Consider the following 26,877-nt stretch of genomic DNA (forward strand, 5'->3'; position numbering starts at 1 on the left):
GGCGTGAGCCACGCCTGGCCCCTCCCTTTCTTTCCAAATACTTATTTGGCTGTCCTTTCATTCGGCCAATGGAGGTCACGTCATGAAGGGTCCAGCCTGTGTCCACTCTTTGAGGATCTTTCCCTATACTCTTCAAAAGTGCCCTTTCAAGGAGCTGTTTTCCACCTGGCCCGGCAAATTCAAATGCTCCCTTCTGATGGGGCAGAGTCTGAGCTGGGTGCCCAGGGACACAGTGTGAAGCAGAGTTCAGGCTTCTAGAGAATGTGAGTTTCATAAGGGTGAGATGAGATCATGAATCACTCAAAGCCCCACCCTAAGCCTGGCAGACCTCTCCAGCCTCCACTGCTCCAGCTCCCACTTACCTGAGGCTTCTCCTAACTAGACTCCAAACCACAGGCAAATAATCGATCAGCCTAAGAACACAATCAGGCTTCTATCTACACAACCTCCTACTGTCCAACGAAGTAACCAAGTTGTAAGTAAGTGCCTCACAAAAGGACAAAAGGAAGGACAAAAGGTCTTAGCAACTTGAGTCTGCAGATTTTTTTTAATCCTTTTTAGTTCAACATAAAATGAGAAAGAAAAAAAAATACTTCTGACGTTTTCAAAGAACAGAAATAGGAAAGTATGTTCATATACATTCAACATATACTGCGCATATTGGTTACTACAATACAAAGCAATGAGTTGTTTTTTTTTTAAAGTGTAGTTTGCAAGATGGCACGGTTAGTAGGCTCACTGGCTTTCTTCTGGTGTTGCTGGAGGGTGCAGTCTGCTCTCCCATACATACAGTACCATGTAAACAGATCAGGCTGAGCACGTGGTGGTGGTAGGGCAGGTTGGGGGCATAAGAGCTGGAACAAGCGCAGATAAGTCAACAGCTTTTAGGGCTTTCTTGGTAAGCCCCCTTCTGGTGAGTAGTTGGTGACCCCACCAAGTGGGGGGGAGACTGGGACCATGGAAACATGGGACAGCTCCCAGGAAAGGCTCTTGCACTGCAGAATTCCACTCAAGGGATATTGGGTCCAGGAGCCAAGCTGCCAGTATCAGTGGAGAAGGACAAGGTGCATGGAGATCCTGCCAGCAACATCAGGATGGCCATGCCGGGCACCTGCTTTCCTCTGTGCAAATTCAGGATGAAAGACTAGGAGGGGACTCAGGACCTCTTGTTCTGCTTTCCCAGAAAAAACAAGGGTGGAGAGTCAGAGTATTCAAGGTCTCTCTCTTGTTTTGAAGATCAGAGGGAGATAACCCAGACCCTCTCTCAGCCCCAGCCAGCAGAGAAGACTTTGGTTTCTAACAATGAAGAGAAATAAAGATAACACAAACAATAGCTATTGCGTATGCACTGCTTCAGCTGGGGAAAGGAGACCACTGCATCTGTCACTGGCACAAGTAAGAGCTGTTCACAATTACAATGCCTAAAGGAAATACTTTGAACAAAAGGTGCAAGTCACAATTCAAATAGAACAGAATCTGGTTAAACATTTCTCATTTAAACAAAAATTCCTTTTCTCTTTATTAATAATGATAATAACAATAATATCAACATTTACCAAAAACAATTTCTACATGATCAAGAATTAAAATATAGGGGCTGAGGGTGCCCAGTGGGGAAGAGGGGGTTAGGAGAGAGGCAGGGCCCAAGGCAACCTACTACACTTCTTGCCTGTGACAAAGAGGCTGAAAGGGGAGAGCATATATATATATATATATAAAATATATATACACACATATAATATATATATTGTATATATACACTTATATATATGGAGAAACAATCCTTTTTATAGCACAATATAAAATGAGAATGAGGCCGGGCGCGGTGGCTCAAGCCTGTAATCCCAGCACTTTGGGAGGCCGAGACGGGCGGATCACGAGGTCAGGAGATCGAGACCATCCTGGCTAACACAATGAAACCCTGTCTCCACTAAAAATACAAAAAAATTAGCCGGGCGTGGTGGCGGCGCCTGTAGTCCCAGCTACTCGGGAGGCTGAGGCAGGAGAATGGCGGGAACCCGGGAGGCGGAGCTTGCAGTGAGCCGAGATTGCGCCACTGCACTCCAGCCTGGGCGACAGAGCGAGACTCCGCCTCAAAAAAAAAAAAAAAAAAAAGAGAATGAAAGATGTCACAGAAAGCATAGTGCACTGCTGTCGGGTGTTCAGTCCATAGATAAAACCAGCAGGATGATAAAGGCAACCAACTTTCCAGGTTACAAGAGGGGAGCTGAGTTATCCACCAAAAGCAAAGGCTCAAATTGAGACATTCTAACTGGCAAACCATCTATGCCAGGTCACTCTCAGCCTCCGTGCTAAACTCGTCATATGATCTTGGCTGGGACAGACATGTTTTCCGTGGATCCCAGCAGTAAAGACCTCTCTGGGTTCCAGGCTTGGGGGTTTCTCTTTTTTTGTTCTTTTTGTTCTCTAAGTGCCAGAAGCCGTCACCCTTCCTCTCTCCCTTTGCCTGCCATTAGGATTCCAGAGGATGGCATCCTTTAGTATTTGCTTTTGGGGAAGAGCAATGCAGGGGGATGGAGGGTGCTCTGCTGATGAAGGCTAGGGAGGGAGTGGCCCTGAGGCCCCTGGCCTCTGAACTCTAACTGCTTTGCTCTCCTGTTTCAAAAAAGGAACGAGAGGAAAAAAAGGAAGAAAAAGAAAGTAAATGACCTCCAGAAGAAAACATACCAAAAACAAAACAAAACACAAACCCCCAAACACAACAAAAAAACCACCAACTCAAATATACTGTCACAAAAGATGAAGAACGTGGATTTCCTTCCTGTTTATTTCCTTGGTGACTTGGTCATACAAGCAAACATGGCAAAACCCTCTCAGAACCCAAAAGAACAGCACACGGCTGAACCAAATGTGAGGAAAGGAGCTGTGATATTTTGGGTGGAGAGAAACACAAGGGCGATTTGGCGCAACGCTGCAAGATACTGTGGGTTTACGATCAACCTTTTCATTCCCAAGCTGTACACAAAACCTGGAATAAAGCAGACACAGAGAAGAATTAGTTTGAAAAGAGACTCAAATATTCCATTTAAAACTTTTAAAAAAATGGAGCGGGTTCGCTTTTCCTCAGGTGTTCAGGCAGCTTGCCATACTGAGGCTCTGATGTGGATTTGCCAAGTGGCTTCCCTTTCATCAGGCCTCTTCTGTCAGAGATTTTCCAGATACAACCCATGGTGCCTGCTGTGTACTCTCTGCATTACTCCAGCCGAACGAGCCAGTTTCCCCATTCTTTCTACCATGGGCCTCTCATCACACATTTCCCTGGTCTGGAATATCCTGCCACTTGCTTCTGTACGGCCTTAAAAAATATGGCTGGACATGTTTTCCTGCCAGGTTTTGTCTTTTAGACTGAATTTAAGGACTTCCTCCTTTCCTTATTACGCTGGCCAGAGGTCACCTCCACCCTCTGGAGCCGTAGCTCACTGCTGTCTCTATAAAGGCTACAGCACCTATAACACGAGGCGGGTCTTGTGTCTTATTCCCCATAACCGAACCAAGAGACTGTCTTTAGCATTTCTTCTGCACACCTCCACCCCTACCTCATGCCCTAAAACTAGCAGGGTAGTTAATGCAAAGCAAGAAACTGTGAAGGCCTCGAGGGGAGGCGTGGCACTGTCGACTGCACTGGCCACCACAACACACGCGCTGAAGCTCCCGATGGGATCGGGAGCGGGCACTGGGCCACAGGGCTGGTTTGGCCCTGGCCAGGGTGACACTCACTCTCTGTTTCTTGTTACACGCCTGCCTGCTCCATGCTGAAGGCGACTTCGGGGTGCTTGTAGCTGAGCAGAATGTCTGTAATACACGTAGATGGATAGCAAGAGGAGTTTAAATGCTGGCTGCCATCACTCAGGTCTGGGTGCTCATGACCTCCCAGGCTTGCCCCACATTCTGCAAGACCAAAAAGAACATGAGGTTGGCAGGGAACTGGGGGGCTAGGAGAGCAAGGGGGAGACAGAGGAGGAATCGAAGGCAACCTGTCTGAGCATCCCACAGCCTGACTCCCAGCCCTGAATTCTAGCTCACAGCAGGCCCTCAAGGTGTTGAGTGACAATGGGTGGGGGCCAAGATTCTTCCTGTATTCTCTGCCTGTTCCGTTTTTGCCCTTTTCCTTTGCCCTTTCCCATCCTTAGGTAAGATCAACTACTATAGTGTGAGAGAAGATAGAGGACTCCTTCAGAAAGGACCACCTCTTAAACGGTGAAAGGGACAACGATTTTACTGCCTGCAGGCACCCGTTCCTGGCACTGTCTGTGTTCCAGACATTGTGCTAAGCACTTTATACTCACTAAGCCAGGCAGCCCTCAGAGCACGATGTAGGATAAAGGCTTTGTCGTTTTTGCCACTTTATAGATGAGGATCTCGGGGTCCAGAAAGCCAAGTGCCTCGCCTGCAGAGCCTGAAAAGGACAGCCTTGGGACTGATGGCAGACCTGTCCTGCCCAAGGCCTATGCCTATTATTTGTTATGACACCCTCCCTCAACTGGCTCCAAGGAGAGCCAAAAATGTGCCATTAGGACCTGATGCCCTCTAAGCAGAACCGGAGAAAGTGATTGAAGGCGTATCATCACAGAGATGAGACAGGAATGGGAGAGCCCTGTGCCATCTGGCCAGAGGCCACACCTCCTTTACACACCCGCACTCAGGGAAGACCAGTGGGGAAAAGGGCTGTGTCCAGAACGTGTGGGATGCTGCGGCTCTACCTCTCCATGAGCTCTTCCTACCGAAGAGGGGAGCAGTCACGGAAGATGGAGGGAGGCCCCTCCAGGAACTTCTCTGGAGTGCCCCATGCATAAGGCTCCTCACCCTCACTTTCCCCATCCTGAAACTGCTGGCTGCCCATGAGCGAAGACTGACTGAGAACTGCATCCGACATCCGGGCAGAGCTAAGTGCTTTCCCAGCCACAAGACTCATTCCTGGCAAGTTATCCAGCTGTACCTGCAGAAAACAGTTAAGAGAAGAAATAAGCACACCAGAGAAGGCACCACTCTCAGGCAACCCCTAAAGACAGCTGGTCCTTCTGAAGGAGCCCAGGCAAAAGACAGCCTGGGGCCCCGCTCCAGCCTCCTTCCTCTACAGCACCACCCAAAGGGGGCGCTCCACAGCCGCAGTGTGGGAAGCTGCCTGGCTTTCCCCTGTGGGTGGTGAGGGTGGTGCGGATGTGGCAAATCTCAGCTGGTGGGGACACCTTGACACCTACATGGCTTTCTAAAACCAGGTTTCCGACCTCTCCCCATCTCCACTGGGACTTTGTCTTAGGAACAGCACGATCCAGTCACACTCTGCAGTGATGGAAATGTTCTCTCTCTGTCCTGTCCAATATGGTAACCAGTAGCCACAACTGGCTACTGAGCACTTAAAGTGTGACTGAGGAACTGAATTTTTAATTGTTTTTAATTTTAATTGGTTTAGATTTGAATAGCCACATGTGGCTAGTCTAGTAACTAGCGCCACCCTAGGAAAACAAAACTGCTGAGGCCCACCAGTTCCCCTGATCTGAGTAAGCTCAATGTAGCTGCTGAAAAATAACCAGAAGCTTATGGGCTTATTTGCTGGGGCCTGAGTTTAGACTAAGAAGAGGTTTAATAATCAAAACTACAGGGAACAGATGGCAACTATTTCTGATTCTTTGGTCTAAAATTTGGAGCACAGATTCTACTTGAATTAAGGTTTGGTCTGTTAGGGTGACTCAAAGAAATGCTCTCAAGGCGGGCGGATCACTTGAGGCCAAGAGTTCGAGACCAGCCTGGCCAGTATGGTAAAACCCCATACCTACTAAAAACACAAAAATTAGCCAGGTGTGGTGGCAGGCACCTGTAGTCCCAGCTACTCAGGAGGCTGAGGCACAAAATTCACTTGAACCAGGGAGGTGGAAGTTGTAGTGAGCTGAGATTGCGCCACTGTCCTCCAGCCTGGGCGACAGAGACTCCGTCTCAAAAAAAAAAAAAAAAAAGACGAAGAAAAGAAATGCTCCCCACAGTTTCCAGAAAGTCTGGATGCTGACTGAGGAGAGCGGCCAAGAGAGGCTACCCCACATCACTATGCTCTGTTTCAAGGCTGGGACTGGGAGGATCCACCTCTGCGCAGCAGGAGGGACCAACATACATAAGCATCGTCGCTGTTCTGGATCGTGTGGTGTCTCTGGAGGGCCCGGGGCCTGGGGTGCTCATGGACAGAAGGGCGTGCTGGGTACCCGAGCCCATTGTGATCCGGCAGCTCCACTGCTTGTCCTGGAGAACTTCTATCCATGCAGTTCCCTATGACAGGCTCTGAGGAGGCACAGCAGAATAGAGTCAGTGGGGCGGAACTTCTCCCAGCACTGCAAACTCCCATCCAAGAAATGTCTTGCAAGGGACTATGGGCAAGGCTGAGGAGACCGTGTACACTAACTGCTAATCCTCAGCCGGTGGTCACGGCTGAGAGGAGCCTGGACCAGCCCTCCAAAAGATGAGCTGTAGGGGAGGGGGCCACACCCTTAGGGAAAAAAATCCCACATAACAGGGCATGGCTGGACCCCACTGAACCTTCTCTTCTTTCATTTCTCTGTTGAATTAACAGTGATCTGTTCTCAAACCTAGATGCACATGAGAATTACTCTCAGAGCTTTCAGGACGCTCTAGCCTGGGAGGATGCGTCTGTTCTGCGGCTGCCTCCTGTCTCCTCCCCCGGTGACCTCAGTGTACCACACTGCTCCTCTCCTCTTTCTACTTCTGTAACTGCTGCTTCTGACTCCTTTGATGGCCCCTCTACCCTTTCTAAGCAAGTACTCTCCACATTTTTGTCCTTGACCTTCTCTCTCCCCATACTTACTTTGGCAACATCATCTGTTTTCATGGCTGTACTGTCTTTATGTAAAGAATTACTGAAGTCCTCCTTTAAGCCCCGGATCCATACTTCCAGCTACTTACTAGGTATCTTTCCTTGGATATCTAGCACTTACCATGTCCAGTTCCGAACCCATCTACTTCCCCCATAACCTACTACTCCTTCAGACATTGTTGTATTGATGCCTCATTTTCCAAATCTTCCAGGCATAAGCTCTTGGGGCCACTATTGATTCCTTACTCCTGGTACTGAATCTACCTCTGCAATGCTGGTCACTTCAATCCCTTTGTTGCCAATCTCATGGAAACCTGATTACCTCTTTCCTGGATTATTTCGCTAGACTCATAACCAATCCCTCATTACTACCCTACAGAGACCAACCATTCTGTAGTCCACTTTTGTTTTACAACACTGCCCCCAGCTATCTTCCAATCAGTGTCTCATAATCCCCTCTCCACACATTCTAAGCTCTAGTCAAATGGGACCACTTAACTGTCCCCCATCTATGCACAATTCTATGCATTTGCTCTCATTGTTCCTTCTATCTGCAAATAACTGATTCTTCTGCCTCCATTCCTGCCAATCCAAAGCAACTCATCATTCTATGTTCATATCAAATGCTATTGTCTTTATTAAACTTTTCCTTTCAAACAGAAATAGATCATTTCTTCCTTTAAACTTCAAAAGACTTTGTGTCTGATCGCTCTAACATTATCCTTGGTACCATGTTCAATTATGTACTTAATCATTCACATTAGACTATAAATTCTTTGCAGGCAAGAACTATATCTCATGTATGTCTGTGAACCTTCAGTGTTCTAGAACACTGTCCTATACCCATTATGATCTCTTTCACTGATGTCAGTAAATGCTCTTTAGGCCGGGAGTGTATAATCCCAGCACTTTCGGAGGCCGGGGCAGGTGGATCACCTGAGGTCAGGAGTTCGAGACCAGCCTGGCCAACATGGCGAAACCCTGCCTCTACTAAAAATACAAAAATTAGCCGGGTGTGGTGGTGTGCACCTGTAGTCCCAGCTACTCAGGAGGCTGAGGCAGGAGAATTGCTTAAACTCAAAAGGCAGAGATTGCAGTGAGCCAAGACCATGCCACTGCACTCCAGCCTGGGCAACAGAGTGAGACTCTATCTCAAAAAAGAATAATAAAAATAAATGCTGTCTTAATATGGGCTACTATCCTGTTAGAGCATGTAACTCTATAGATTAGAATTGGAGAGAAAGAGGAATGAGTACTTTTTCTTGATCAAGGATAGTCAAGAAGACTATCAAAGCCACACCTATGTTGACAGGATCCTCCTGGTAGCACTTCTGACTTCAGTCTTTAAAAGCCTGGGACTTGAAAATAAGTTGTATTTGCTTGGTTGGTGTTCTAAGTTAATGCTTCTTGGAAACTACTGAGCTTATCTTGGATGAACTGACTCTCGGTGGGACTAAGTTTAAAAAAAAAAAAAAAACTCTTAATAGCAAACACAGCTCTAATGCTAACTGTGCCATTCCAGTGATCTATTTGAATAATGAAAGCAAAGCATACTTCTTGACTGTTGGGTAAAGGATTTCAGGTCTCTGTATTTAAATGGTTTTCTATAATGATTAAGGTTAGGCTTGGACTTAGGGGCAGAGGCAGGATGGAGGGGGAGAGAAGCTAACTGACATGCACATTGCTAGTAATGTAAGACATTCTGGAGAAAATTAGAGGAGAAGGGAGCTTCCCAACTACCAAAGATGATGGCAAGTGAGAAATCTTTTGAAAGTTCTCTGAGCAAAGAGGTAAAAGGAACAGCCAGAAGCCAACTCTTTTGCTACAGCAAGCTAAAACCAGCAGAGAGAAGAAGATGAAAGAAAACCTACACCAGGATGGCCGGGCGCAGTGGCTCACGCCTGTAATCCCAATACTTTGGGAGGCCGAGGCGGGTGGATCATGAGGTCAGGAGATCGAGACCATCCTGGCTAACACGGTGAAACCCCATCTCTACTAAAAATACAAAAAATTAGCCGGGCGTGGTGGCGGGCGCCTGTAGTCCCAGTTACTCGGGAGGCTGAGGCAGGAGAATGGTGTGAACCCAGGAGGCGGAGCTTGCAGTGGGCCAAGATCACGCCACTGCACTCCACTGCACCCCAGCCTGGGCGACAGAGGAGACTCCCGTCTCAAAAAAAAAAAAAAAAAGAAAGGACACCAGGACTCGCTCTGTGGGATTAGCCCACCCGTCCTACCCACTCTGCCCAATTCCTCTCAGTGGGCATGGCTTGCATGTTCGCGCCAGGGCCAACCAAAAACCACTGGCAGGAAGTGGTGCAACATGGTTGTGTAGGAGTGAGGAAATGATGATTCTGTCTGCTTTGCCAAGAAGCAATGCAAGCAGCCGCTTCTTACTTTTTCAAAAACCTATATTGTCTTCTTTGATAGCTAACATCATCTACTCAATTCCTTGGGGTGCTTTTTTCCTTTAAGCCTGATTATATAGTTGGATGCAAATCTCATCAGTTGCATCTCTTTGCTCTCTGCAAGGACAAACATGAGTGCTCTCCAGTTTAAAGATTTTTAAAAGATCATTACTAACCATGAGGAAACAGCAAAGCTAACACAATGTATACAGTCCTGGTTGGAGCCTTCCTGCCTCTTCTGGAGGCCTCAGTGTTTTGGTTTGTCTGCCGTGTCTTTTAAGGGTCTTTTCCCTCCCTCTCTCAGAACTTGTTTTCATTCCTGAGAACGGGGCCTCTGCAAACCAAAACACCCACCACTCACCTCTGCGCTCTGCCTTGTCTGCTCTCTTCCCCACCTTCAGGTCTGATGCCTGTAGGCACCAAGACAGAACAAGCGACTGCCTGACAAACCACGTGGGGGGTCTTCCCAGAGCTCATTCCTCAGCCAAGCTGGAGTTGAGCACAAGGGTCATAAGCGCAAGCTCTGGGGTCAGGAAAACTTGGCCGTAAATCCTGGCTTCCCGGCTTCCTGAGGAGCAGGAGCTTGGGTGAATTATCCCGCTCTGCTGGGTCTTCGTTATCTGTACAACAGGACTGACTCAATGGGTGTGGAGTGCTTCATAGAGGTCACTGCATTGTAAAAGCTCAATAAAGTCTGGCATGATTTTTATTCAGCTTAGAAATGTTATTTCTGAGTGCATAAGGGCGTACTGAGTCAGCTGACAAAAACAAACAAGGAAATAGATTTAATTACAGAACCCTGCTTGCAGAATTATGAGTGACAATTTACCCATATGTAAATGAACAAATGACTCGGGGAAACTTTAATTTCCAAGAGAAGCCTCTGATTCAGGACAGACAAATGTGAGTTAAAAACCAGATGAAAAAGAGCATTAATAGGAGTCAGGGGATACACCAGGGTTCTGAATGCTCAAGTTTCAGTATCATCAGTAGGTCAAAGACATGGAAGCTAGCATCTTTCACTTGGCAGCTGTGCTTGGAGGGTACAGAGTGGGCAAAGAGGTATAAAGGAAAAAATATATGACCAGGGGATCAGAAAACTTGAAGTCAGGACCCAGCTCCCTCACCAGGAAAGTACACAAGTGTTGGCAAATCTTTCAGCTTCTCCTCAAGGTTCCTGATCTGAAAAATGAGGGTTGTTTGGGGGCTCAAAAAGACAACACATGTAAAAGAGTCTTTAATCAACTGTAAAAGACCAAGTAAGTCAAGTCTGATTTTTGGTTAAGAATGCGGACCCTGAGTTTAGAAGTCCTTTGTGACACTCCATGAATGAGACCCTATTGACCATTTTGGGGGGTATAAACAGACTAACTCACTGCCCAAGGAACATGAGATCGAGGATCAAATCTTTGACAACCCTTTATGCCAATTCAGCAGCTACCAAAGGACATAGAAATCATGGAGGAAAGACGGTTCCCCAGAATTACATGCTCGAATTTATCAAACTAAAGCTAAGAGAGTGCAGAGGTAGGATGATTGTCCGATCACACAGGGGGGAAAATGCACAAACGGACACAATGCACACCACTCACCTGCCCGGGGAACTTTGGGGCAACTTGCACAATTCTCTATTGAATCTGTCAATGTTGACTCGTCCTTACTCACTTACTGGGTTTTGAGAGAAAATGGGAGCAATGACGTGCCTGCATACTCCCCTTAAAGGCTCTGGGGTAACTCCTCTGACTCTGTCAGCATTTTACTGCTCTGTGAGGCCTGAGTAATAATGCTGAGGCTGACTGAGCTCAGAGAAGAGGATGTGGTTTTCTTTGTGAGTTCCAGTTGGTAATCTCATGGTGTAGACTGATTATGCTGCTGTATTTATTTGCAAAGTCAAAAAAATCAAGTGTATGTACCACTATAGAAGACAAACCTTGTTTTTCCTCCTAGGGTGGCAGGCAGGGAGATGACAGACAGCACGGGGCATGTGAAATCTGACACTTCTCCAAACCTTTGGCCTGCTGCCTGCTCAGTGCTCTCACAGTGCCTGGCCTCATACTGGCTGGTGGCAAATCGCCATCAAGGAAATAGGTAACCATGGACACTAATACGATGGCATCTAATTTTCCTTTACTAATACGAACATGGCTGGGTGTGGTGGCTCGTGCCTGTAATCCCAGCATTTTGGGAGGCCGAGGAGGGAGGACTGTTTGAGCCCAGGAGTTCAAGATCAGCCCCAGCAACATAGCAAGACCCCATCTCTACCAAAGGGAAAGAAAAAATTAGCTGGGTGTAGTAGCACACACCTGTAGTCCCAGCTGCTCAGGAAGTTGAGGTGGGAGGATTGCTTGAGCCCAGGAAGTCGAGGCTGCAGTGAACCGTGGTTGTACCACTGCACTCTAGCCTAGGTGACAGAGCAAGACCCTGGCTCAAAAAGTAAATAACACCAACAATCCCTGTTCATCTACCCTTAAAAAATGCTAAGAAGATCACACTAGCTCTGCTCTTCTTAATGATACTTCTTGTAGCACTCAGTACCTAGCACTTCATAGCAAAGCTGTTTATGAGCTTGTTTTACATCCCTCGGTAGAGTAGAAGCTCCCTGAGGACAGGTTCTTTATCCTTTCATCTCTGCATTCGCACAGCACCTACAGTAGAGTCTTGTGCAACACAGTTGAGATGGAGACCATTAAAAGAAACAGCAGGCATTCCTTCCTGGCCAGAATGGCTGAGAAGAGTAAGCTCCTCCACTTGCCTGCAGGGCAGTGGGGGCACAGCATTATAAGCCTTTCATGACAAAAGTGAACAGTAAATTATCTGATGATTTTTTCGGTAAAGTAAAAATGTAAGCTCTGAAGTTTTCAAAAGAAACTTGAAGGCCAGGCATGGTGGTTCATGCCTGTAATCCCAGCACTTTGTGAGGCTGAGGTGGGTGGATCACTTGAGGTCAGGAGTTCAAGACCAGCCTGGCCAACATGGTGAAACCCCGTCTCTACAAAAAAAGTTAGCCGGGCGTGGTGGTGCACGCCTATAATCCTGGCTACTCAGGAGGCTGAGGCAGGAGAATAGCTTGAACCCAGGAGGTGGAGGTTGCAGTGAGCCAAGATGGTGCCACTGAACTCCAGCATGGGCAACAGTGTGAGACTCTGCCTTAAAAAAAAAAAAAAAAAAAAAAAAAAAAAAAGAAGAAACTTGAGTTTTTTTCATGGTACAGCTTAATCTAGACGATGCATTTTAGAAAACCTCTGTCCTTAGCTTCTACTAATGCCTTCATGTACACTGTACTTCAAACCAACCAAGCCTGCTGCCGTCCTTGGAAAAATTCCTTTAGACAGTCTCACCCATTGTTCTTTTCTCTTGCTTCTCCTCTAGATCCAAATGGCAAATCTTCTTCATCCGCCAGGACCCAACCCACAAGCTACTTATTGCTGGAAACCTACCTCATTCCTTGGATTGAACTAATCTTTCCCTCCTCTGGTGTGCCCACAGCACTTGCACCAACAGTGGGTACTCAACAGACTAGCATGCCTGCTGAAGAAGGAGTCCTCTGACAATCAGGGGACAATGGGGAATTATGCTCTCCAGACTTTCTATACATTGAAGTCACACAGGAAGGAAGGTAAAGAGAAACTAGAGAAAATAATTTTTGAAGAAAAACATTTCAAGAAGTATTGAAAGTACACGGTGACCCAGGCTGGGGCAGGGGTGGAGGGCAGAAGCACTGTTTGCTGTAGCTGTGCTCCTTCCTCAGTGCCCTGCACACCCGGGACTTGCTCAGTGAGCCTCTCTCTTGTCAGTGACAGCTAGTGTGAGTACTCTTATGTTCAGCTGCCACTCAATACCTCTTGACTTTGGGGACAAATTACTTAATCTCTGTGCCTCTGCTGTTACACTGGTAAATGGGAATAAGAGTTGGTTATTCTAGGGTTGTACGGTTGTTGTGAGGATTAAATGAATCTGTATGTGAACAGCATTTGGTGACTGGCACATGGAAGGCACAATAGAAATGTTGAGCTTGGCCGGGCGCCGTGGCTCACGTCTGTAATCCCAGCACTTTTGGAGGCCGAGGTGGGCGGATCACAAGGTCAGGAGATCGAGACCATCCTGGCTAACACGGTGAAACCCCGTCTCTACTAAAAATACAAAAAATTAGCCGGGTGTGGTGGCGGGCGCCTGTAGTCCCAGCTACTCGGGAGGCTGAGGCAGGAGAATGGCGTGAACCTGGGAGGAGCTTGCAGTGAGCCGAGATCGCGCCACTGCACTCCAGCCTGGGCGACACAGTGAGACTCCATCTCAAAAAAAAAAGAAAGAAATGTGAGCTCATCTCCTTTTCATGCCAACTATAGTGTGCTGGAAGCTTCCATTTGCAGGGGAATCTTTTCCACAACATCCCCATACCATGATCCCACCTCTGTTAGAAAGCTCCCAGGCTGCTAAGGCAGCCTATTCTGGAGAGTTCTTATAAAGCTCTTCCATAGGATGAGCTGAAATTTGCTGCAACAACTTTTTTTTTTGAGACGGAGTCTCGCTCTGTCGCCCAAGCTGGAGTGCAGTGGCCGGATCTCAGCTCACTGCAAGCTCCACCTCCCGGGTTTACGCCATTCTTCTGCCTCAGCCTCCCGACTAGCTGGGACTACAGGCACCCGCCACCTCGCCCGGCTAGTTTTTTTTGTATTTTTTAGTAGAGACGGGGTTTCACCGTGTTAGCCAGGATGGTATCGATCTCCTGACCTCGTGATCCGCCCGCCTCGGCCTCCCAAAGTGCTGGGATTACAGGCTTGAGACACTGCGCCCGGCCGCAACTTCTATCTTGATCTTGGTTCTGCCCCGTAATATGAACCCAGAAAAGTCTGATCCCTTTTTCCAACTAACAAGTGTGGTGTTTCTCTTAGTTTTTCCTCCCAATCCTAAATACCCTCAGGTCTGTTAACCATTCCACCTATGACCTGGTTCTGAAAGCTCCCACCCTCCTATGTCCACTAAGACTACAGCAGCCACAGGTGGACACAATACATCTCACTGGGGCCAGCCTCTGAGCTGGATGACACCCACCTGTTCAAAAGGTCAGGCTTGAATTGGCATTTCAGGCAACAGTTCCCTCCCTAAGAGTGCATAGTAAGTATAACCTGGCACCACCAAGGCTTTTTCACAGAAACCACTTTACAGCAAGGCCTTCTCTGCTGCTCTGTGCCGCAGGACCGAATTCCCCTTGGAGCTGAGTTTTCAGCATTGCCTTTAAAGGACAGGGCAGGAGACGCAGGCAGTTCCAGGGAGGGAAGGGTGGAAGAAACTGCTCAGTCTCAGGGTCGTACGGTTTACAGATAAATTGCTTTTTATTCCTTTGGACGGCAATGGTGAGGAGTGGTAAATTGCAAGATTCCTGGTTTTGTCTAGGATGAATGCTATGATGCTAACAGAACTATATTTTCTAAGTATAACTTACTGAGTGTAATCCTGATCTCCTTCAGAATGAGAATGAATATCCTCATTAATTATAAAGTGGTACAAAATGAAATAATGGGGCCCCTTTATGATGCTGTAATATTCCGCATTTAGCTCACTAATAAAACGACCAGAGTAATAATACCTCACATTTATGCACTGAAATCATACACTTCAGATCATCTGAATGTGCCTCTTTCTCTCTCTCACACAAACATTACATAGAAACAAACACATATATACATGTTTTCATCTCCACAGATACTCTAAGATACTCCATTGTTCCTCCGCACCTTCTTCACAGATGAGGAAAATCAGAATCAGAGGGTTTAAATGACTAAGTTATCACATACATGATAGCTGCAAGAGCAGAATTAAGGTGCTTTGACTCTTGTTCCCGCACTATTTACACTAAATTATGTTTGGCTGACTTTTTTCTATTGCAAAGTTAAAGTTAGCTCTTTTGATGGCAGTCAAGAATGTCTAGGCTCCAGGAAACTGGGGTATGAATAAGGGAAACAGATCATCTATCTTATTGACTAAGTGCTAATTTTGTGTCACGGTCCTTTGATTTTGAAAATGGAGCCCTAGCCCACCAATGCCCACTTCCTACATGCTTCTCCCCAAGAAGGTCCTGAAGCTCTTCTCAGAAATTCTTTTCTTAGGAACACAGAATACTAGCTGAAAAAAGGTAACATTACTGAGTCAGTGGATGAGGGCAGACTGGCCCAGGACTTCCACTGTGAGGAGACACTTACCTCTGCTGGGCACCTTATTTTTACTGAATGCAACAGTCGGCTGATGACCATAGGGATGTATCCCCAATTCCTGGGCATGACTCACAGTTCCTAGCAAAGATTCAGGGTCCCCAGGTCCACCGGTACTCAAGAGCAAAGGGCTGTCATGGCAACCTTTGGTCAATGTACTTGAACTCTTACTGTCTGGGAAGCCGTCCTTGGCCCCCTCACACGAGCAGTCCTCCTCCATGCTCTCTGAATGCATCAGTGCCGGCTGATGAGCATACCCGTGGGGCGGGGTGGCTGAGGAAGCCTGTGAGATACATTCTTGTGCCCTGATTTGTAGCAGATGCTGGGGGCTGGTGTGATGGTGATAAGAGTCAGCATTTTGATAGGATAAAGCCTGGCGCTCTGTCATGCTCTGTCCCGCAAGGCTGGGAGCCAGACTCCCCGCATCCCCTTGGTTCATGTGCCTGAACAGTTCCTGGTATTCTTGCTGTTGCTGCTGTTGCTGCTGCTGCTGCTGCTGCCGTTGCTGCTGCTGCCTTTTAATGAGCTGTGCAAACTCTGCTGGGGGCAGCCGGATGTCCGAGTGGCCGGTGAGCGAATGTCGGGGAGACAGCAGTCCTTGAAGGATGTGGGGTACCTGCTGGTGTCTTGCATAGTCTGGCGGTGTGGGAGACAGCAGGGCCTGCTGTAGTGCCGACGTGGTATAGTGTGGCGGCTGCTGATGTGCACTGGGAGGGAAGGTGGGGAACTGGTCAAGTGGAGGGACTTTCAGGGCTTGGGTTGGAGAGAACCCCACTCCTGTTGAAGGGCTGTAGCTGCTGGGGGAACCCCGGGACTGGTCCGAAAACAGATGGGGGTGTAAATGCGCCTGGTCGTAGTTAGCAGGGGAGAACCGATTCACGTTCAAGCTGCAGACACAAAAGGGAGTGAGTACCAGACATCCATGTAACAAGTCCTAGACTTCCCAGGGAACAGCCCCTCCTCCTCCTCCTCAGTAGGGAGAGCCCACTGGTACAGAGAACTGTGGTGTGACAGAGAAGTGGCAAATGTATGCATTGTCCCTATTTATTCCATTATTGGCTTGTCCAGTAACCTCCAAGGGACTGAGGGCACTGCGTGGGTAATAGATCTAGCTCATCTCGAAGGAAGCAACTTCAAGATGTTCCCTTCAAGAAAAGGGGAACTGACATTTTTATACATTCCTCTAATAGGCCATTTTCTTCTTTGCAAGCAATAGTAAGGTAGCTTTCCCATTTTCCACCTCAGCCTCATTAGAATTTTAACCCTGGGTCAATAAAAAGCAGACAAGTTCATCCCACACCCACCATCCTGATTTTAGAAGGCGTGAAACAAGAGCACAGCCTAGTCAGGCCTATTCTCCTTCCCTCCTTTCCTTTCACTCTGCTAAGGGGCTTGCTCCCACCTGGGTCCATGCGTAGATGGCTGGGTGACGTTAGGCGGTCTTACCTGTGAGCCTCTGCACTGTCAGCACTCAGCTGCTTGGACAAGGGACGGTGCCCATAGCTGAGGGTGGCCATCAGGCTCGTACGGTGCTGCATCTGCATCTGACTGGCACTGGGGCTGATGGAGATGCCCCGCCCACTGGAGCCTGCAGCTGTACCTGGCATGTTGCTGAGCATGTCAGCAGGCTCTTGGACTTGGATGGTGACCTGCTGTGACTGAGCAGGCTGCTGCATACCCAAGCAGGTTAGTGCCACGTTGGGAGGAGAGGAAGAGTTCTCAGGCTGCTGCTGAAAGATTGCACTGCGGGAAGGTAAGCCTTGAAACTGGGAGGAAGATGCAGCTCCTGGAGAGAAAGGAACCTCAGAGTGACCAAGTGCCCAGGTCACCAGCCAGCCAGGAGTAATGAGAGCCAATGAGGATACTCAAACCACATACCAGCTCAAACAGTGCTTCTCAAACTGCAGTGTGCACAAGACAAGTCTGGAGAACTCGTTAAACAGAAGATTCCTGGGCCCTATCTATATAACTATGTTTCAAACTCTGATTCAGTAGGTCAGATGGGCCCCCAAGAATTTGTGTTTCCAACAAGTTCCCCTAAAAGCGGGTCCATGGATTATTCTTGTGGTAACTCGGATCTAGGCAGTGCTTCTTGAACTTTCGCGTGCACACAAATGGCCTGGCATCTGGTTAAAAATGCAGACTCTAGGCTGGGCGTGGTGGCTCATGCCTGTAATCCCAGCACTTTGGGAGGCCAAGGTGGGTGGGTCACCTGAGGTCAGGAGTTCAAGACCAGCCTGGCCACCATAGTGAAATCCCATCTCTACTAAAAATACAAAAATTAGCTGGGTGTGGTGGCGGGCGCCTGTAATCCCAGCTACTTGGGAGGCTGAGGCAGGAGAATCATTTGAACCCAGAGGGGGAGGTTGCAGTGAGCCAAGATCACACCACTGCACTCCAGCCTGGGTGACAGGGTGAGACTCCATCTCAAAAAAACAAAAAACAAAAAACAAAAAAACTCTTAACAGGTCTGGAATACGACCTGAGATCTTGCTTTTTCTCCCAATGTTGGTGGCTGGAGGACCCCACTTTAAGTAGGAAGGGCCTAGAGGCCAATTCAGACTCTTCTCAAGGATCCTAGGGAGACTGACTAGGGATGTAGCTTGGGGAGTGTTACTCAAGAGATCCTAAGACGCCTGACCTCTGAAGACTCACAGTCACGGTATACTTATCTTCACTCCCATCTATACACCCACAAGAGAGGGGCCCACGTGCATAGCAGACAGCCAAATGGAAGCATGACTATAAGGAAGGTTCTGGTAGCTGCTTTTTATTTGGTAGGGCTGGAGGTTTTATTAAAAACACTAATAATAGTTAACCTTTATTGAGAACTATTTTGTGCCAGAGACTGTTCCAAGTGTTTTACATTTATCTACATACTGTACCATAATTATCCTCAGTTGACATTTGAGAAGTAATATGGTTTGGCTCTGTGTACCCACCCAAATCTCATCTTGAAGTATAGTCCCCATGTGTCAAAGGAGGGACCTGGTGGGAGGTGACTGGATCACAGGGCAGTTTCCTCCATGCTGTTCTCATGATAATGAGGGAATTCTCGAGAGCTGGTTGTTTGATAAGTTTCTGGCACTTTCCCCTGTGCAGTCTCTCTCCTGCCACCATGAAAGACAAGCCTTGCTTCTCCTTCGGCCATGATTGTAAGTTTGCTGAGGCCTCCCCAGCCACGTGGAAATATGAGTCAATTAAACTTCTTTCCTTTATAAATTACCTAGTCTCAGTCAGTTCTTTATAGCAGTGTGAAAATGGACTAATTCAAGAAGTCAAGTTAACTTACCCAAGGGTTAACAGCTAAGAAACTGATGAAACCAGGATGCAAACCAAAGCAGCTTGGCTCTAGAGCCCATACCCCTGAATACTATGTTATTCTGCCTTTCAAATGGTTTATGGTACTCAAAACTGAGACCATCATTTTTTCCCATGTGGCATATAATGAACTGTTTGGTCTGAACCTCTCCACTCACCGTGAGGCTGGATCATGGCACTGCTCATGGGGGGAGGACTATTACTGGGCTGCCTGAAGAGATGGTTGTTGGGGTGGTTGGGGGGTGGGCTTGAAGGCTGAATCCTTAACCTTAAAAATAACAAAAGAGATACACAAAGAAGCTTCCTAAGGTGACAGTACAATCTTACATTTCAGCCATATAACATATATAAGTGAAAACTATTTTTTTACTTTGATAAGCCTTCATGTTGGAAAAATATACATATATACATAAGCCATCCACCACAGTCTATTTAAAACCTGTCTACATCTTGTTTGACCAAACTTCCCAGCCAAAATGGCAGAGTTCATTGTGGGCCTATGTCTGGCCTCCTGTATTAGATATCAGATTACTTTGCTCATGGGGCTAAGGAAATGAAGTGGCACAGGAAGTTGGGATTTCAAGAAGGTTCCTGAAATTCACACTGGTTTCTCTTCTTTTCAAATAGATTCTTGCAAGATGAATGCTCAAGTCAGTCCGTATCTCCCAGTAAGTCAAGCCAAGGGTACCATGCTATGGAGACAATGGCTTAGGCACAACACAAAATGATTCATACCTCTGGAGCTGGTGGGTGAGGAGGGCTGGCTGATTCTCACATGCAGCCTGAAGAGGTGGAGATGGCTGAGGAGGACAGATAGAATCCTAAAACATATATGGGGAAAGGAAAAAAATTATTGCGAGCTTGAAGATTACTCAGAGCTGTTCCCAGGAAGGGAAGAAACAGAAAGAACTATCTGTGTCTCAGATTTATGCTTGTGTTGTTCACCAGAAGATCTGATCACCTTTATTAAAACATGTCAACCACAAATAGAACTCAAATCCACTTTGCGCTGAGTGGTCTCCTCCAAAATGCATAGGCAAATCAGCCTGAAAGCAAACTCCAAACAAGTTGGAGAAAGCAAAGAGTGAGAGCCTACTTGAATTTGTTGCTGGAGAATTTGATGGTGCTGCTCCTGCTGGTATAACATATGCTGCTGCTGGGTCTTTTCCAGGGTTCTTTCATCAATCTGCCCCCCGTACATCTTCTGCAGCTGCTCACACTCCTGAAGGGAAAGTAGTTAATACAGATGGGATGCAGCTAGACCCACCCCATGCAGTGATTTCAGCAGATGCAGATCTGCCCCCAAGGTCTTATGGGCAGAAAGAGCCGCAAGAGAACAGTGTCCTTGATGAGCAATTAACTCATTTATATAAGTATCTGGTACACTAAATAGATTCACATCCTGTTCTGTATGAATGAATGGAAAACATCAAGGATGGCCTCTGTATGAGTACAAGTGTCCAATGTGAAATCTGTGTACAAAGCATATGCCATTGGAAGCTTGGTCATCAGGAACGCAGAAAGGAAATTGGCTCTTCATAGAATCTTTATAGTATAGACACATATAGAGGTATGTTTCCTTCCTCTGAGAGTGCCATTCTGTACCACCTGGGGAGAATGCCAGGTGGTAACAATGTACAGCAGGTTTAATCAAGACCCAGCGTTCTAAATCATGAGGGGAGTGCCAGGGGTACAAGATGGCTCACGCCTGTAATCCTAGCACTTTAGGAGGCCGAAAGAGGCGGATCACCTGAGGTCAGAAGTTCGAGACAGCCTGGTCAACATGGTGAAACCATGTCTCTACTAAAAATACAAAAATTAGTTGGCGTGGTGGCAGGTGCCTGTAGTCCCAGCTACCCAAGATGATGAGGCAGGAGAATCTCTAGAACCCAGGAGGGGGACGTTGCAGTGAGCCGAGATTGTGCCACTGCACTCTAGCCTGGATGACACAGCGAGATTCAGTCTCAAAACAAAACAAAACAAAACACAAAAAACACACACACAAAAAATCCCAAGCCCAGAAATTCCTTTCCAATGAACTAGAGACGGGAGAAAAATTTAGTCCCTTCATGGGGGAAGGAAGTTTGATACTGGGGAGCGCTGTACATAACACAAAGTAAAGAAAGTGCATTAGAAAGCTATACTTTCTTTTTCTTTTAAGGCAGAGTCTTGCTTTGTCGCCAGGCTGGAGTGCAGGGGTGCGATCTTAGCTCACTACAACCTCTACCTCCCAGGTTGAAGTGATCCTCCCACCTCAGCCTCCCGAGTAGCTGGGACTATGCTAGTTTTTAATTTTTTTTTGGAGAAAGGGTTTGTCATGTTGCCTAAGCTGGTCTAGAGCTCCTGGGCTCAAGCAATCCTCCCATGTCGGCCTCCCAGTGTGCTGGGATTATAGGCGGGATCCACCACGCCAGGCCCAGAAAGCTATACCTTTTTAACCTATAAAACTGCAATGTTGCTGACATAAAAGGGGTACGTTTACCACCCCAGTCCTCCTGCAATCCTGGCCTCTGTCACCCATGCTCCTCCAGGGATGGCTGCCACCTCTTCCATTACCTGCTGCAGCTGTTTGATGCTGCTGTTGTTGCTCATTTTTTCCAGGTGAGCTTTGAAGGCCTGGATGCTCGCAGCCCCATCTGAGAACCGGCGCACAGGGGAGAAACGCTCCGTAGGGAGGTGCAGAGTGTTGGAGTCCTTGTAGGTAGAGCTGAATACATGGGAAGAGAAGGTTAGAGGCTAGGACTCAGGGGCTTTGACCAAATCACACAGGGACTGCTGTTCCAGACGAACATAAAGACCGCTGGCTGCCCAGGTAGCCCTGCATATTCCACTTTCATGACATTTCCAGACATCGGTCGTTTCCCTAGCCTGCTTCCCTTTAGAGGGCTCCAGGTGTACATCTTCCATCTCTACTTACCTTTGGTTGGCTTACTTTCCAAGCCTGGTGAGGTCCTGAGATCAAGTACATCCAGTTCTTATAAATATACTAGGCCAGAGAGAAAAGCTTCTCAATATCCTCCAGGCCAGGCCATACAGAAGCTCTTACTTTTATAATCATGTGTCTATCTAGTGCCTTTAGAAACCTTAAATTCACCATTTGAGCCAAAGTTTTTCCTGAGCAATAATTTCCGTACGGCCAAAGGGAAACAACGGTCAGTTTTGTGGTCAAAGGTCTGGCCTGGAACTCACAGGTTCTGTGCTAGAAAATAGAAGGTGGTGATTGGGGTGGGGGAAAATGAAGACTTCTGATCCTGGGATGGAGACAGCAAATTCTTAAGGAATGTGGGCCTTGAGATCCTGCACGTACCTGGTCAACAAAAATAAGGTCACCTACTGTGAAAATCGACTTCTCAGAGCAGCAGCACTCGCTCAACCTCCTAATGAAAGAGGAGTCACATGGATTACCTTCAAAGACCCCACTGCTGAGCAGCAGCACTCGCTCAATCTCCTAATGAGAGAGGAATCCCATGGATTACCTTCAGAGACCCCACTGCTCAACCAGAACACAGCCAGAATCTCACAGAAAGAAAGAACACGCTATTGATAAGGAATGCCTAAGACAGCATCGGGGTTAGAAGCTAACACCTACACTTGTGACCTGATGATCAGAAAGAGATGTTTATGGGCTGAGGTAAGCAGATAAAAGACTGCCAAGGCAGCAGCATTCCAGTAGCAGATGGAAAGGATCAGGGTTTCATGTCCAGGGCAGAGATGCCATTACACTGAACTTTGGATGAAATGATGTGCCACCTTGCCAGTGATTCATTTGGGACTGAAGCAGAACCACAGCTCAGGAAGCAGGTTAACAAGCGAGTTCAAATACAGTGCAGAGAGCGCGGGACCAGGAGGAATCTAATGACCGTGCAGAGGTATCCAGAGAGTTCTGGCAGCAGGTGAAAGCCTTTTACCCTCTCTTTGCTAATGATGGCTTTTGTTTCAGACTCTACCCGAGGCTTGACCCAGTAGTGAGCTAATGAAATGGGCATGAACATGTATTTGTTTCAGTAACACAAAAAACAAATGACTCTGGGGGGCCACAATCCAGGAACAGGGATCGTGAAGGCTGTGTTCAGAAGCATTTCCTTATAACTTGTCATTTCTGTTTCTACTTCAGGTTGAGTTAAAGCAAGCAAGTACTATTTTCTCCTAAAATTTGACTCCTACGCTTTCAACGTTTTCTGATAATGGACACGTTTCTGATCCCCTCAGAAAGCCATGTTCTTCAAGCAGCCAATACAGTCTTTCTGCACAAAAATCATTCTCTCCCATCAGAGAAAATCCCAGGTCCAGGTATTTCATGGCTTTTTCAGAAGCTCAGGTTGTGAAGAGACTGATACCCAGGTCAGTCCAGCACAGTAACCTCAGAGGAACCGTTCTGATGTAGTTGCTCATTTGAGAAGCACTGATAAGTAGCAATTGTGTTTGATTTTATTTTTATTTGCAATCACACTCAAATTCAGGATGGCCTCGCATTAGGCTGATACTCCCACACTATACTCTTCAAAGAGGGACTTGGTTCCCCACCTGGATAAAATCTATCTTGCGTTAGTTTAAAAAATTTTTTTAGTTACACTTTTTAAAACATTTTTAACCTTAAATTACACATTTCCAGAAATGAAAAGGTTGATCAGACCCCTCTTCTGTTTCCATGTTGAACTTCATCTCTTCTACCCCAGAAGGATAGCTATAAATACTGTTCTTTAATAAATTCCTCCAGAAAATGAAAGGGATGCAAGAACCCATCCAGGCCACCCATATTCCATGTTTTACAGCCTTGGAAAATTTCTGCTTTCCCCTGAAGACTGGCTTTCATCTCTTTTGTTGCGTATTTGTATAGTGATCCCATCAAGACATGCTGGGTTTGCACAAATGCCCCATCTTATGCAATTTGCCACTCATAAAACATTCATTTTCTTCCAATTCAAATAGGCTTGGCCACAGGCAACCCTCAAAACACCAAAAAGGTTCACATGAAAACAGACAGCAGACAGATTTCCAGCAGGCAAGGCCTTGACAATGACTCTAGGCAGGGTGGCTATCACACAGACAGAGCTGTGGGCCAGTGTGGTCCTCCTTGAATAACAAATGTCAACAGGATATAGGGTCTGTGATAAAGCCCGACTCTGGAAATGTGACGATCCTCATGTTCCCCTCTTAAAAAGACCTCCTGAGGAACACCTAGAATTCAACAAGGATACCTAAAGGACTTCAGCTAAACAACAGACTCGGATAAGGGCAAAACTTAAGTGTCAGGCTGTGGAGGAAGGGAAGATGGAGATGAGGAGAAAAGAACGAATGAAGGGTGTATTAGATACCAGTGTAGAGCTCGAAGTTATGAGAAATCACAGGAAACGGATAGGGGAGGAAAAGGCAGCTCTCCAGTAATCACTCAAAGTGCTCTTTATTATTTATTTATTTATTTATTGAGACGGAGTCTCACTCTGTCGCTCAGGCTAGAGTGCAGTGGCGTGATCTCAGCTCACTGCAACATCCGCTTCCCAGGTTCATGCAATTCTCCTGCCTCAGCTTCCCAAGTAGCTGGGACTACAGGCGCCCACCACCATGCCCGGGTAATTATTGTATTTTTAGTAGAGACGGGGTTTCACCATATTGGCCAGGCTGGTCTCGAACTCCTGACCTTATGATCCGCCCGCCTTGGCCTCCCAAAGTGCTGGGATTACAGGCGTGAGCCACCGCGCCCGGCCTCAAAGTGCTCTTTAGTGTGCATGAACACTGTAGGTCCTGCGAGATTTTCATTAGAAAAAGCCTGTCTTTCTGTGCCATCAGAGTTTTATTTGAGAATAGTCATTCTTGCTACTCCTAACAGACCATTTTTACCAAGTTATTCATAGTCATTTATGAAAGCTTATCTTCCTTCTTTTAGGGTTCCAACGTGGCACTAATTATGTCAGTCTGCTCAGAGTTCACTTGCCTCTGCTGATTATGTTGATACCAAATGGGTAACCAGCCTCAATAAAAAAATTGTGTCAAGCTTGCCAGTGCGAGCTGGCTGCAAGATTTCATAACAATACATATATAAACCTAATTTCCTTGGAATCTGATTGCTTTTCAACCTTCCCAAGGCTGCTTTTCACTGTCTTCCCCAAAAGACAGAAATAAAATATGCTCTAGCAACTGGTGGTGGCTTTGAATATGTGGGCCATGAGCTTGGGGATAGCTTTGGAGTGGACAAGACTGAGATTTTTAGTCATCAAGGTATTCACAGAAGATAATCATCTTCTTCAACTAGCAAAGTGTCATTCCGCAGCTGCTTCCAGGCTTACTTGGAGTCAATGAAGTTTTCTTGGTCAGGAAGGTTAAACTTGCTTTTATTTCTTCAAGAGAATGGATTATAACCATAACCGAACCTAGCAAAAGATTTTTGCCATCAGAATATGGAAAGAATGACCTCTTAAATACATCACTCAAGAGGATCTCTGCTCTACTATTCACAAGGGGTTTTGTCTTCATTTCCAGGCTGGCGGTTCAATGGTAACACGATATGAAATGCTCATTCTTTTGAAGGTGATGGATTATTAAAGGTCAAGTCTATCGATATGGCTAGAAATCTTCCTGTTTCCAGGTGGCCTTCTGAGAGTTTCACTTTCTCGCAGGTCTCAAGTTCAATTTTATCTATGAATCAACATCTAGAATCAGGGGAATCAAATGCAGACAATAAACAGGTCTGCAAGGCAATGGGAGAGAGGAATCTCGCATTGCTCCAGGGCACAGTAAAAAACCTTTGCCCTGTGCGTTGCTTACTGCAAGGAGCTGAGAAGATGTGAGTTCAGGATGACAGCTGGCTTCTATTTAAAGCCACGATGCTAGTCACCGTCGCTGTGAGACTAATCAGAAGGGTGCCTGTCCGATGAGCCTCAAGGAGCTCGCACAGCTCATGTGGCTACTCACCGATGCTGATCAGGTACCAGGTGAGGAGGCCAGACCCGGGAACGGAAAGGCTGCTGTCCTAGCTGCCGTTGTAGGTCCGGTGGGATCTCAGCTGTAGGGTTGGTCATGGCCAGTGTATGTCTTTTGGACCTATTTGCCAAGTACCTGCAACAAGCAGGAGCACATTTCATAGTAAAAAAGACAGACAGGAATATTCCTCCACAAGAAGCATTAGAAGTTAATCCAAAGCACTCAATGAGATAGTGCCAGAGCTCACGAAGGGCTTGATGGCAAACAGATCCCTGACTGGATGGAAGTGAAACATGTCTAACTGGCCAACAAAAGTTGGCTTGACAATGAAGTGGCTGAATTTTGTACCTAAGAATAGCCATTGAAGAGAAGAGAGAAAGTAGATCTAGCTCACAAAGATCAGATCACTATTCCTTGCTTCATTCTACTCGGTAGAAGAATTTATTTTCTCCATGTTAATTTATTCATCTTTTCCCTCCAAATTTCCAAAATACAAGTCAAAGGAAATGAGCCCTAAGGACTATTCCTAGAGATGAATCTGGGGAGATATTCAGAAGGACTCTGTGCATGTCTCTTGATCTCATAGGCTCCAGGTTTGAGACTTTCTTCACTACAGGTCACAGAAACCTGATCCTTCCATTTGAGGATAAATGAATTCCAAAACCACCCTTTCCCTCTCGCTTGGTGACTAAAACTCAATCATCGGAGAAGAAAAAACTGATGTTGTCCTTGGGGAACCAACATTCTGTAGAGGATGAAGAAATAAAACCACATGAAATGTTTAGTTAGGGAGGAGAAAAGCAAGGAAAAAATAAAAACAGAAGAATCTCAAAAGACGAAGAGTTCCCAAGCTGATGGCTTTTATTCGGAAGATCTTTCAGACCCAGCACTTAGTCAATACCATCAATAAGCTATTGTCCCTCTTTGTCTGGTGGATGACATCCTCCACCGCTGCTGCTCTTCTGGAGGCATGAATGAAAGAGGCACTATATCTTTTTTATTACATCAAAACTGATGGGCATCATACCCTTGAAATGTTGGTCTAACGAAGAAAGAAGGTGGACCTGGAGGAAGGAAAGTCTAAGATAAAGAAGATAAAATATTGCTGTCGCTTTTAAGGTAGAAAGGCAGTAAATTTCCTGATTTCTCATTTCTTCATGACCCAGTAGGGCCCATTTGTAACCTTATA

The 26,877-nt window shown here is 46.6% G+C and overlaps 1 protein-coding gene across 9 annotated transcripts in view; it reads right to left on the bottom strand.

The window, feature by feature from the left end:
* Positions 1-528: 528 nt before the first annotated feature.
* Positions 529-26,877, bottom strand: part of LOC105476441 (SIK family kinase 3) — a 258,371-nt gene continuing 232,022 nt past the window's right edge. For 6 of the 9 annotated variants that reach the window (XM_011732409.3, XM_011732407.3, XM_071075987.1 and 3 more), the window contains 11 exons: positions 25,680-25,823; positions 21,327-21,477; positions 19,867-19,992; positions 19,506-19,591; positions 18,929-19,038; positions 16,896-17,235; positions 15,441-16,336; positions 6,125-6,288; positions 4,825-4,957; positions 3,739-3,909; positions 529-2,989 (listed from right to left, as the gene is read on the bottom strand). In XM_011732409.3, the coding sequence (XP_011730711.2) occupies positions 3,752-3,909; positions 4,825-4,957; positions 6,125-6,288; positions 15,441-16,336; positions 16,896-17,235; positions 18,929-19,038; positions 19,506-19,591; positions 19,867-19,992; positions 21,327-21,477; positions 25,680-25,823 (2,308 nt within the window). In that variant the 3' untranslated portion in view covers positions 529-2,989; positions 3,739-3,751. Of the gene's footprint in view, positions 2,990-3,738; positions 3,910-4,307; positions 4,418-4,824; positions 4,958-6,124; positions 6,289-15,440; positions 16,337-16,895; positions 17,236-18,928; positions 19,039-19,505; positions 19,592-19,866; positions 19,993-21,326; positions 25,139-25,679; positions 25,824-26,877 lie in introns of those variants that run through there. The other 3 variants (XM_071075986.1, XM_011732408.2, XM_071075990.1) reach the window with 3 other exon arrangements.

Source organism: Macaca nemestrina, chromosome 12 (assembly GCF_043159975.1).
Source record: "Macaca nemestrina isolate mMacNem1 chromosome 12, mMacNem.hap1, whole genome shotgun sequence".
Taxonomy (NCBI): domain Eukaryota; kingdom Metazoa; phylum Chordata; class Mammalia; order Primates; family Cercopithecidae; genus Macaca; species Macaca nemestrina.